Source organism: Strongylocentrotus purpuratus, unplaced genomic scaffold, assembly GCF_000002235.5.
Source record: "Strongylocentrotus purpuratus isolate Spur 01 unplaced genomic scaffold, Spur_5.0 spur5_scaffold_17, whole genome shotgun sequence".
NCBI lineage: Eukaryota > Metazoa > Echinodermata > Echinoidea > Camarodonta > Strongylocentrotidae > Strongylocentrotus > Strongylocentrotus purpuratus.
Window position 1 is genome coordinate 5,662,966 of NW_022145602.1, and position 13,234 is coordinate 5,676,199.

At 37.2% G+C, this 13,234-nt stretch overlaps 2 protein-coding genes across 2 annotated transcripts; both read left to right on the forward strand.

Annotated features, from left to right (window-relative positions):
* Positions 1–348: 348 nt before the first annotated feature.
* On the forward strand, positions 349–3,377 carry LOC115925167. Its single transcript, XM_030988548.1, has 2 exons — positions 349–492; positions 3,051–3,377. Exons 1-2 carry the CDS (start codon positions 431–433, stop codon positions 3,322–3,324), a joined length of 336 nt encoding a protein of 111 aa, XP_030844408.1. The 5' UTR covers positions 349–430; the 3' UTR covers positions 3,325–3,377.
* A 7,185-nt stretch (positions 3,378–10,562) lies between these two features.
* On the forward strand, positions 10,563–12,873 carry LOC115925012 (ankyrin repeat domain-containing protein 50-like). Its single transcript, XM_030988133.1, has 3 exons — positions 10,563–10,645; positions 11,326–12,050; positions 12,851–12,873. The coding sequence occupies exons 1-3, from the start codon at positions 10,563–10,565 to the stop codon at positions 12,871–12,873; spliced, it is 831 nt and encodes a 276-aa protein (XP_030843993.1).
* The last annotated feature ends 361 nt before the right edge of the window (positions 12,874–13,234 follow it).

Below are 13,234 nucleotides of genomic sequence, written 5' to 3' on the forward strand. Positions count from 1 at the left end.
TAAATTTTGATCAATTTCAAATAGCGCATACGGCCGTACAATGGCAGCTGCGACCATGAAAATCTCAGAATATGTAGCTGTGATATATAATTTTCAAGCGGGAATAGCTAATCGGTCGATCTTAGTCAAGAAACATTGTTTCATAGCTAAATTAATATCTTGACCTTGGGAGGGAGCTATACAACATAAAGAGTTTATTGTTTACAATTTCATAACTTTAAACTCGATTTCAAACTCGACAACGATCACTGAATATTGTAGGATCGCATATGCATCCAATATGTTCATTTGAACCGAATTCATTACCCAATACCAAAACTTTGTATTACCTTTAAGTGTAGGGAATATGGGGAGGCTGTATCCATTAGACGAACAATAATAAAACAGAGTATTGTGCTTACACAATTGGTAACCGGTAAAATGTGTGTACATGACAGGGATCAACAAAGAGACTACGGGACAGAATGCTCCTTCACCAAACATCGATGAAATGTGAGTAGAACCACATTATATGTGTTTGTGTGTGTGTATGGATGGGTATTTATTGATACCGAGTGAGTCCAAAAAAGTTTACACCTAGAAAATTGCTAATTATTTTAAAAATCATCTATGAACAGTACATTATTATACATATTATGAAACAGTGTTTTATCCCAAATCATTTGGTATCATTTTTGTGTGGAATGTGTTCACGCTTGGATGAACATGAGGCATTGTTTGCAAGAGTGCAAAAATCGACTTGCGTCAAAGGGATGCCTTCAGCATGTATTATGTTGCATGGGATTAGCGGACTGAGAGAATTAATTGAACGTATCAAATGAAATGCATTGCATATGCTTTTTGCAGGAACAAAGTCACACACACACGCACGCACAAATGTTCGTTGATATTTGATATTCGATATTTGATATGTGTGGCATGATTAGTTTTGTTAGGGATGTTACTTGGATCTGCAAAGACCGAATTAATACCCAAGTCCCAATTGTTTTATTCAAACATCACACAAGCAACTTTGGTACAAATCGATTTTTGCACTCTTTCAAACAATGTCTCATGTTCATCCATGCATGAACACATACTACTCAAAAATGATACCAAATATTTTGGGATAAAACACTCTTCCAAAAGATGTATAATCACTTACTGTTCAAACATGATTTTTAAAATAATTAGCAGTTTTCTAGGTGTTAACTTTTTTTGACTCACACGGGTAAAAGGAAGTCTAGATTTTTGCTCGGAGTTGTAGAAAATATTCACATATTCAAGAACAACATTAATGTTACTTCGTACACAAATAAATTGTTTCCACGTTTAGAGCTTCGTCAACTAATGATTTTGATCGAAAAAATATTATTGTTATGCATCAAATTTTGCGCATTTTATATGATTTAATAAGTTATAAATAAGTCTTATATAATATGTTTATAAAAACTTTATATGAATATCTTAAAATGAGACGATGGTTTAATGCATTATTACGAATTGATGAAATACAATTTTAACAATTAGCAGTAATGGAATATTAAATCTTCTCTTTTATAGTTCACTTGACGTCTTCAAGGAGACATTAACTGATATTATAGAGATAGACTCAACATACTTTTTTTTTTATTGATTTCAAACAATACAAATCAATCTTAAAAATAGAATACAGTTGTTTTTCATCTTGACATGAATTCAAAACATTTTCATTACATAGATTGGTCGATTGATGAAAACAAAATGAAATCAGTTGTAACATAAAGCAAATAACCCCATAATATAATAATATAATAATAGCCTAATAGTCCACTCCAAATTTTATTAAACCGAAACGGAAACTCTTTTTGCCCAATTTATCGTGAGCCCGGCAGCCACTGAGCAGCGCCAGATCGGCGTTGCTCTATCCCCTATCCAACGATACACACTTATACCCCCCCCCACCATGCGACACACACATATACCACACACTGTTCCTAGCCTCCTCAGAATACCCAACATTGGAGCGACAGAAAAATAGAAATAATCTATTTCACTAACATACAAACACACGCGCTCACATACACACACACACACGCACACACATATAATCATGTAATTATGTACATATATATATATACAAAGTGGTTAATGTGTCAAGAAGAAGAAATGTACGGCTGAAGTGAAGCATTAGAAAATATATAATATAAAATCTGTATTCAAAATAATTGCGGTATTAAACACATACGTCCCGTCACAAAGCTTATGTTTTCCAACTTTCTTAGTCACGCATCCATGAATGTAAGAGGCTGGTGTGTTTTGCTTGAATATCAACTACCAGGATTCTAAACTTTGCAAGCGAGCGAAGCGTTTGAGTATTTGTTTACATTAATTTTAGTCATCAAACTCATGTATATTTGACCTTGAAAAGAGAACGATAAAATATGAAGAGATCATCTCGCTGCCTGAAAATGATTTTCCCCCAGAATTGTATATTGAAAACTATAAGAGCTAAACATGTAAGAGCTAAAAATGCTGAATGTAAAAGTGCCGTGGTATTTGTATACATTAAACCTGTAGATCTGGGGTAGTTGCCCAGAAGGTAAATGCCCGTGGTTATATTTCCAAGAGTCGGTAGTCCGAATACGACTTATAGTCTTACAGTACATCTCAATATCAGGTTGAATATTCAGTCCAGGAGAAAATAACTTAACTATATTGTGAGGCAGAGGTTTAAATGATGAATGCTCCACTTCTTGTGACTTATAGACTTTATTCTTTTCTTATTTGGCCTATCCTTTTATTTGTTTTTAAGTATCTGAAAGCCTTAAATCTAGAAAATCATTCCTAGACAACAAATTTGTCGCAAATTTTGGCCCGTGCTGCGACTTGACTGTTTATTAAAAGCCTGCTTATCCAGGTCAAATTCATTGTTCGTTCTCTTGCAAATGCATTTTCTAATATATTTATGAAATGATTTGTACAGTAAAATATCGAAGAGCTAACATTTATTTCTTTTCTGGCGGAGCGAATTAAAGAGAATTGGTGACTTTCTGCCTAAGCATAATACAATTATAATTCTTAAATTTCAGTCCATCGGATGAACAGAAAGTGACAGATGCGAATATCCTGAAACTAGCAAGGCTTCTACCACCTAATCTGTGGAGCCCTCTTTACGTTGCTCTTCGCATCGATTACAGCATCGCTAAAGGTATCAGAGAGAATTCTAGAGAGATGAATGAGCAGTACATAGATCTCCTTCAAATATGGAAATCTGCATCAACTCGGACTAGAAAGGATTTAAATGCGATCCTCATCCAGGCAGAAGCAGGAGGATTTGTAGACAAGTATTTGGATTCGGTGTAAAACCAGAAAGAGAGATTAAGATAGAGTAAGAGAGAGAGGGAAAGAGAGAGAGAGAGAGAACGGGGGGGGGGGGGGGGCGAGGCAATGTGAAAACAAATATGATATAGAATAAATGGATAGTTTTCAGCAGAAACATAATCGTTCGTCACAATGTTGTTAACGCTTGATAGTTATGCAAGTTTGGCTTTTTTCCGTTTCCTTATTTGGGGGTTGTTTGTTTGTGTGTTTGTTTTTTAGAGGCGGATGTTTGTTGTAGAAAGCAAGTGCGTAATTACATGGTGACTGTTTCATATACACGTACATAAATCTTTATGAATACAGTTCATTAAACACCGAAATATGACCATTCTTCTTTTTGCAGATGTTTTCAATGGTCGGTTGAAATAGTAATGTGATGAAAGATCTTAAATTATATCACTTCGTGTAAATCTGCCTTGTCAATAAATTGTAGAGATTTATGTTTTTGTTTCCATGACCAACCCGCATTTTAATAACTTCAACATGCAGATGCATACTGTACTATTGATTTCTTGGTGTGTGGTTTTCAGTGCCCCCCTTAACTCAACCGATCTTTGATAAAGTTCTTAAAGCAATGTAAATTACTTTCATGTGTATACGTTCATTATTTATAGATGCTTGCATCTTCTGCTGATATTGTTAGTTTTATATATGATATTCTGTGTAATATTCCCTGCAGCTTATAACTTAGGATATAACGATATAACAACTATGGAGGCTAAAAATCAAAGCGCGAACTTGTACGTGTTGTGTTAGCGACCATGTTTGTACAAAATGTATATATTCTTTTTATTTTTGCGTTAATTGTTTCGTGTAATACTTATTCTGCATCTCTAACGTGTTGTTGCATTTGGTTTGAGCAGAATTTCAAAAATGTAAATATCTACTAGAGGCGGTATTCTGAAAGCTTAATTAACTTGCCTTTAAAGTCTTCAAGTTAATCTATTCAGTATACTAAAAGCTCACTTAAATTACATTTTAAATCCGAAAGTTAAGTGAGCGGTAATATACATCTAAATTGGTATTCTAAAGCTCATTTAGCGCTCATTTAACTCCTGCGTCATTAAAGAATGCCCACTCCATCTTTTTAACCCATTTCTGTAACAAAGAAAATGGATGTATGAATTTCGCCAATTTCAACATAGGAAAATCGTGTAGTAAACCATAGCCTGCTAGTCTCGGTTTCAAAGGGCCATGTGATAATGAAAATTTGCTTGACTTTAATCACCCACCAAATGTTTAAAAGTGTAATTGACACCGCTCCGTCGTGATGAAATGAATAAGGACATTCTTAATTAATCAAAGGGGTCATCCTTCCGCATTTAATTACTTCGCGCACTCTACAGCCGTCTTCTTTTAGAATGGCGCCCATGTCGGCGCATGCGCACTCTTGTAACCGTGAGAGGGTTTATTGAGCGCATAAGATATGTATGTACAACGTAAGCGTGTGTCCATGTGTAGATATAGGCCAATGTTATTAATGTACAATTGCGTAGACAAATCTTACCATGTAATAAACTTTCAAGATGCCAAATATGATTTAGGATATGACTTCTTATTGCAAACATGAAACAAGTGATGTATATTTTTATAAAATGCCATCTCACGAGGCAATTCCCGTGAAAAAAATATAAATGTGTTTTATCTGTTGAGCGTAACACATTATTATTTAGACAGTTTTGCTATTGCAAATTATTTTTGGTTTGTATCACTTAAAGAATACATGTCAATTTGAATGGAATATGTGTCAAACCCTAGGCCTAAATACATGTGTATATTATATATACGTATTGAAGCACTTCTGTGTGTTTCTTCATGCAATATTTGTTTTAATGTATTATGATTGTTATTGTGTTTGAAAGACTATTAAATGATATTGTTTGTGTATGTTCATCTTGATAATACTAAGCAATGTGATGAACCATGTATAAATAAATGAATAATAGAGGAGCATGATTTGTCACTCATCGGGTAAGCATGGTAAAAGACCTGATATCTTTGTCACAGTTTAGTCGTTTTAATTTTCAATTCTCAGATCATGCCCTACAGGAAGAGTGATTTTTGGTTCTTCAGTTAAAAGAGCCAACATGAAATCAAAAGCGAAGTCTGTTGATGAGCTCAGCATTTCATCCATCCGATAAGAGACCCCCATGCAACCTGTAAATAAACTCGTAGGGAACATATTTCCCTATCTTACACGAGAAAACGGCGAATATTAATGTACAATTGCGTAGACAATACTTACCATGTAATAAACTTTCAAGATGATAAAGATATGACTTTATATTGCAAACATGAAACAAATGTTGTTTATTTCATAAAATAGCATCTGGATGGCATCACGAGGCAGTTCCCGTGAAAGATTAATTCTAAATGTTTTATATCTGTTGAGCGTAATAGACAGTTTTACTATATTGCAAGTATATTTAGCAAATTGATTCTGTTTGGTTTGTATCACTTAAAGAATACATGTCAAATTGAATTTTAATATGTGTGACAACGTCTCAATTAAACCGTAGGCATATATATGTGTATATAATATATATTTATTGAAACACATCAGAGTTCTGAGACAATAAACCAAATCTACCATTGAACCAGATTTGATTATACTTGCAATATTCCTCTCAGATATTGTGCGAACAAATATTATTAAACAAAATAATAACAAGAGGTTAACAAACGGAGCTTCACATGTGAATAAAGAAAACATAAAGTAGTCCAGACCTACCATGCAGGGGCGTACGCAGGATTTTTTCAAGGGGGGGGGGGGGGGGGTTTAAAATATTTTGCTTCCGAAAATTTGAAAATCGCGCCGGCCGCTCAGTGGGGGGGGGGGGGGGGGGGTAAGCGGACACTTTTTTTTTTTTTTGTCTCGATTTTTTTTTTTTTAATAATTAAAAAACAAAAAACAAAGGGGGGGGGGGGTTAGAACCCCCAAAGTCCCCCCCCCCCCCCCCCTGTGTACGCCCCTGCTACCATGCAACCATCACATTCGGCTGCGGTTCTGTTTACACACGTTCTGTATTTCCCCTGAACCATAGCTGGGTTCGTGCTCGGTAAAATGATATGCTAAAAACCTGATATAATAAAGAAGAAATAAAAACAAGATTAAAGAAAACTCGGTGCGTACGTTCTCATACTTCTCCCTGAAATGAATACATGTGCTCGAGAATGAAAAGTTGAAGTGTAATGAGTTAGTGTATCATCAGTTACCGTTATTTCTTCGTACAACAGAATATTTGCTAAATGAAATGTCTTGAAAATTCGATGATATTCATATAAAAACACCCACGAATGATTTTTCACCGATCTGCTGCATTTAGCAAGGAGCATTAAAATAATGGAAATGTTCAAATTTGCATAAGAAAGAAACAAATACATCTACTAATTATACAGCAGAGTATTAAACTTTTCTTTCCTCATAATTATCCATATCACAATATTCGCACGCTGACTGTATAACTTTTGTATTATATAAATATATATGACAAAATTATGTTATTATGTTAAGGACTACATAATTTATATATTGTCTTCGTAACGTTTTTTTATATTTCGTTTCTACATAATAATTTTTTATTCAACCATCGTGTATGTAATTTTTTTTCTTTCAATGTATACATTTAAGAATGTAGCTCGTTATGTATTATCATTTTGATTTGTAAATAATGCACAATTCTAATTTGTGTTGCAACGTATGATCGGTTTTCATTGAAATAAATACATTTTTAATGGAATTGAAAATTAATTCCTGACACTTAATTTGTCAAGGAAATTAAAATGAACACCGTGTTTGTTTGTTATGCTGCCCTCTTACGGGCAATGCTAAGCAATAATTACTGATGTTTGTATTATTGGATGACCTTCGCAGTTCGACCGGCATCTTGTTCGCGTATATGCATGTCCCAATAAATGGTTGATTAAACTCTGAATTATTGTGGCTATAGGAGCCTTTTTTAATGTCGGTGTGACAGTAGGGATAAGTCCTCTGAAATTTACTCTTAATAATTATGGCTGTTCCGCTACAATTATGTCACGCATTCAGTTGGCAAATCCTGTGTCTTGATTAGCCTGGAAGGGGCTCTAGTCAGACAAAATGATTCTATCGTTGTTTAATTATCTTTCATTTTTTCCTTTCTCCTTTATAAACTCCTTTCTCTCTTTCCCCCCTTTTTTTTTTTTTTTTTTTTTTTTTTTTGGGGGGGGGGGGGGGGGTTCTTCCCGTGCTTTTTTGTGGGGGGGGGGGGGGGCTATACGCCTTGCAAGAGGGACTCCATATAATGCACACTATAAAATTGCGTTCCACCCCCCCCCCGGCCCTTTCCCGAAAAAAAACACCTTCTTATAATATCATCCCCCTTTCTTTCTTTTTCCCCCTCATTATCCTCCTTTCCCCTTTTCTCTTCTCCGTCTCTCCCCTTTCTTCCTTTCCCGCCTTTTCTCACCTCTCTCTCTCTCTCTTCCCCTTTCTTCCTTTCTCCCTCTTTTTCTCCTCTTCCCTTTTCTCTCCTCCCCCTTTTCTTCTTTCTCTCTTCCTTTTTCTTTCTTTCCCCCTCCTTTTTCTTTCCCCGTGCCCCCTGTGCCCCCTTGAATCCGCCACTGTTATACCTGTATAGCTTTACAGTTTCCTGCGTTCTGATTGACCAGCTGGATAGACGTATAGTCGTATAGTTATGAATTTGTACGGATAGTGGCATGCTTGGCCCGCCATATACCCCGCCATATTTAGCTCGACTAGTTCTTAACACGACTTTTACCCTAGGGTAATGTTTCTCCGTCTGAACAACAGGGCCGTAGCCAGAGTTTGATGATGGGGGGGGGGGGGGGGGGCACATACATGCAATTGATCGACGTCCCGAGGAGGGGTCTAAACAAGTTCAACCGATCTTGGATTATTATTATTATTTTTTTTTTTTTTTTTGGGGGGGGGGGGGGACGTGCCCCCCCCCGTGGCTTACGTGCCTGCTGAACAAGACTTTTATAAGGTGGCGGTGGTCATGATGTGATCAAAGAAAGACTCTCATTATCAGTCAATCTGTAGCAGGGTCCATGTTCAAAGTAATCTATTTAATCGTGTATCGAAAGCATCGTATACAAATATACTTTGGCAGCACCTGAAATTGAAGTGTTTTACGGGTCAGGGTATTCCATGACACTTGGGTAAGCAAACAATCCGTTTATGAGTTTTTGTGTAGCTGGGAATCTTCGCACTATAAATACTAAAGTTCCAAACATTGTGTTTTAAAGGGATAGTTGAGTTCTGTTTTCAGACCGCAAATGCCTTCAAAGTGCATGGTTATTGCTCTTATTCGTATCTATGACATTGCTTGTGCCCTTTTTTAACCTAAATTTGCTATGAAGGTAATTTTAGACCCCAACATGTGTGAAATTTAGCCAATACGAGCATACCATTTCAGCTCCACTTAAAAAAAACACGGTTACCGTTAATTAATTATTTAATTAAAAATAACATTATAAGGGCCGGCTGGTTGTGCGTAATATAAGCACCACGAAAATGTCAACAAAAAAGCCAACATCGGCATTGGCTTGAAATACGACGAAAAAGACGTTATTTCGTTTTTTCAACATTTTTTTTCAAATTTTTCAAAATACCTAATATTTGTGGTGGTACACAAGTATTTGAAATCGTTATATTTCAGCCGTCTCTGAACCGATTTTGATCAAGCAAAGATGATTTTGTCATTTAAATATTATGTTCTTTCAAATTTGAAACTCAGATTTTCATTATCTCACAATTTTTTTTTTAATATCCCTTTAACCTTCCCAACAAAGAGAGATAGAGAGGGGGGGGGGGTGTTTTGTTCCCTTCTTAGAATTAAATTTGATGCAATTCTGTCTCTTTTCTTGCTCTCTCGATTCGACGTTTAACTATGCATGGTAAATATTAATACATCTTGACAAACTCTTGTGAACTTAATAGTTCCAAGGAAGCAGATTAATATCTCAGAAAAGGCACCAAGCTACCTTAAGCCTGCCCGGTGGAAGTGGCTGGGACTAATAATGAATGTCTACCCAAGTGCACTAGACCACGTTGACTAATTTTCAACAGGGACTTCCATAAAGAATATTTCGTAATATGTATTTTGCTTAGATATGTAACTTCCATGGACTGCAATTAAACGGATAAATACTGTTGATTGTAAATTTCGTCATCTTCGCCTCTGTTACCGTTATCGCCATATTTTCATTACAGTACTGGAAACGTCATCGTCGGCGTCGTCGGAAATGTCGTCTTTGATATCACAATTACGGTTTTCTTCAGTTGGATTTTTGCCCCAACCTTTACCGCATTATAATTACCATACCAAGCGCCATAATCAGCGTTAATGTTTGCTTTGTTCATGAGTAATTCAATTGTGAAAGGATGGGAAACAGCGGCATGTATCCACGAATAGTTAGTATTTCAATTAATTGTAGTGAGATACGTCATTAGGGGGGCAAATTTATGTTTCTCTATTACGAATTATTTCATAAGATATTTAAAAAAAATGGACTGTTTGTCCTTTTGTGGGCAAGACGATTTCCCCCCTTGAACATTTACAACGTATTGTCTTGTGAATATATGTCACCTTGAAAAGACGAACAGTACAAACGTTCACAACCTTTATTTTAGAGTGAGCGGGAAGGGGGGGAGGGGTCAAAAATGCACTCGCTATATATTGATTTAAATGTTGATGACTGTCATAAATTTGAAAAAGAAAAGAGGAGGCAAACATACAAGTTTAACGGTGGAATATGAATGACAAATATTTGAACTACGATTTAGTTCACGGCATAGGACTTTGGAACTTGTTGAAAACGACAAAACTAACAACTGCACATTGCGAGGAAAAAATGAGTATATTGTATGCTTATGCTTGTAGCCTGCATAATGTGACTGGCTTGTCTGTTATAACAGATTAATCGTATCATTTCAAAGTCGAGCGTAATGAAAGAAGCATAACAAGGAATTCAGATAGCTTAGGATGTCTGGTAAACCGGTGCTTCTTCAAGTATGGAGGACATAAATCAACAGCTGCATGAGGTAGTATTTGGGGGTAATATCAAAAGCGTCAAAGAATTGCTAAAACAGGGTTCTTATATAAACCAGCCAGACCAAGATGAATACTCATACGTACACGTGGAGGTCCTTTATGTCCAGAAAACTGTCACCGAAAATCTCATCAATCAAGGAGCTGAGGTCCGTAAGGGTAATAATGAAGGTTGGATTGCATTACACGAAGCTGCCAAGAATGGTCGTCTTGATGTCACAAAATATCTCATCAGCCAAGGATCTAAGGTGAATAAAGGAGATAACAACGGTTTGACTGCATTACACTGTGCTGCTTTTAATGGTCATCTTGATGTCACCGAATATCTCATCAGTCAATTAGCTGAGGTAAATAAGGGTGATAATAAGGGTTGGACCGCACTACACCGTGCCACAGGGAATGGTCATCTTGATGTCACAGGGTATCTGATCACTCAAGGAGCTGAGGTGAATAAGGGTTGTAACGACTGTTGGACGCCTTTACACCATGCTGTTCAGAATGGTCATCTCGATGTAACAAAATATCTCATCAGCCAAGGATCTGAGGTGAATATGGGAAATAATGAAGGCTGGACTGCATTACATAGTGCTGCTCAGGGGGGTCATCTTGATGTCACCGAATATCTCATCAGTCAATTTGCTGAGGTAAATAAGGGTGATAATAAGGGTTGGACTGCATTACACAGTGCCACAGGGAATGGTCATCTTGATGTCATCAAATATCTCATTAGCGGAGGAGCTGAGGTGAATAAGGGAGATAACGACGGTTTGAATGCATTACACATTGCTGTTCAGAATGGTCATCTTGATGTCATCAAATATCTCATCAGCAGAGGAGCTGAGGTGAATAGGGGTTATAACGGCGGTTGGACGCCATTATACCTTGCTGTTCAGAATGGTCATCTTGATGTCATCAAATATCTCATCAGCCAAGGAGCTAAAGTGAATCAGGGAAATAATGACGGCAGGACTGCATTACACTGTGCTGCTTCCAATGGTCATCTTGATGTCACAAGGGATCTCATCAGCGGAGGAGCTGAGGTGCATAAGGGAGATAACGACGGTTGGACGCCTTTACACCGTGCTGTTCAGAATGGTAATCTTGATGTCATCAAATATCTCATCAGTGAAGGAGCTGGGTTGGATAAGGGAACTACTGTGGGTTCAAGTGCATTACACATTGCTGCTCAGAATGGTTATCTTGATGTAATCAAATATCTCATCAGTGAAGGAGCTGAGGTGAATAAGGGAAATAGTAGGCGTTTGACTGCATTACACAATGCTGCTTCCAATGGTCACCTTGAAGTCACCAAATATCTCATCAGTCAAGGAGCCGAGATGAATCAGGAAGATAATGACGGAAGGACTGCATTATGCTTTGCTGCTTTTAATGGTCACCTTGATGTCACCAAATATCTCATCAGTCAAGGAGTTGAGATAAATAAAGGAGAAAGCGAATACACTGCATTACAATGTGCTGTTCTCAACGGTCATATTGATGTCATCAAATATCTCATCAGTAAAGGAACTGAGGTGAATACGGGAAATAAAGACGGTATGACAGCGTTACATAGTGCTGCTCTGGAGGGTCATCTTGATGTCACCAAATATCTCATCAGTCAATTAGCTGATGTCAATAAGGGTGATAATAGTGGTTTGACCCCATTACATAGTGCTGCTCAGGGGGGTCATCTTGATGTCACTAAATATCTCATCAGTCAAGGAGCTGAGGTGAATAAGGGAGATAAGGACGTTTGGACTGCATTACATATTGCTGCTGTGAAAGGTCATCTTGATGTCACGAAACATCTCATCAGTCAAGGAGCTGAGGTCAGTAAGAGTAATTGTAAAGAATGGACTGCATTACACATGGCTGCTCAGAATGGTCATCTTGATGTCACCAAATATCTCATCAGCCAAGGAGCTGAGATAAATAAAGGAAATAAGGACGGCAGGACTGCATTACATAGTGCTGCTCGGAATGGTCATCTTAATGTCACCGAATATCTCATCAGCGAAGGAGCTGAGGTAAATAAGGGTGATAATTGGGGTTGGACTGCATTACACAGTGCCACTGAGAATGGTCATCTTGATGTCATTAAATATCTCATCAGTCAAGGAGCTGAGGTGAATAAGGGAAATAATGATGGTATGACTCCTCTTCACCATGCTGTTCGGAATGGTAACCGTGATGTCGTTATAGTCCTTCTGGCAGGAGGAGCACGTTCTGACACAGGGGACATTAATGGGCACACACCTCTAAGATTATCTTTAGTTCTCGGATACCAAAGCATCGTTGATCTCTTCATCGACCGTTCAAATTACAAGGTAAACTGCATATAAAAATACAAATGTATGTAACTTGATGTATTTAATAAGTGACTGTGGAACAACAAATACTAACATTGAATTAAGTGAATATAGTCTAAGGTTTCCCATCATCGTTTTTTTCAGTCTTGACCAGCTCGATGTTGTAGCACCTATAATAACCATTAGTAATTATAACACCAGTTAAACTTCAATGTTGTTTCTTTGGATTTAATTGATCACCTGGCAGTACTTTTGTTCTCAGAAATTCGGTTTTACTGGCATTTAAAAAGAAATTTATCATGTTTTCATGCCGCGTATTTTCTTATATCCTGCTGGACTAGAATGATTTAGCGGGTATCCATCTTGCCATCCAAGACGGTCATACCTCCACTATTGAGAAGTTAGTTTCTGAGGGAGCTGATCTCAATGTCCAGTCAACTGACGGCCAGACGTGTCTCCATAGAGCCATTAAACTCTGCTATGAGAGCGGCAGAATTGTGGATGACACGGATACACTAAAAGAGGTGA

What these genes read in the sequence shown, in the direction of transcription:
- LOC115925167 (XM_030988548.1), top strand. Translation starts at nt 431, where the DNA reads ATGACAGGGATCAACAAAGAGACTACGGGACAGAATGCTCCTTCACCA. An exon ending in TCACCAAACATCGATGAAAT is followed by an intron (nt 493 to 3,050) that starts GTGAGTAGAACC and finishes CTTAAATTTCAG; the next exon opens with TCCATCGGATGAACAGAAAG.
- LOC115925012 (XM_030988133.1), top strand. Translation starts at nt 10,563, where the DNA reads ATGAAGGTTGGATTGCATTACACGAAGCTGCCAAGAATGGTCGTCTTG. An exon ending in TCATCAGCCAAGGATCTAAG is followed by an intron (nt 10,646 to 11,325) that starts GTGAATAAAGGA and finishes ATATCTCATCAG; the next exon opens with CCAAGGAGCTAAAGTGAATC. An exon ending in CAATAAGGGTGATAATAGTG is followed by an intron (nt 12,051 to 12,850) that starts GTTTGACCCCAT and finishes CGTTTTTTTCAG; the next exon opens with TCTTGACCAGCTCGATGTTG.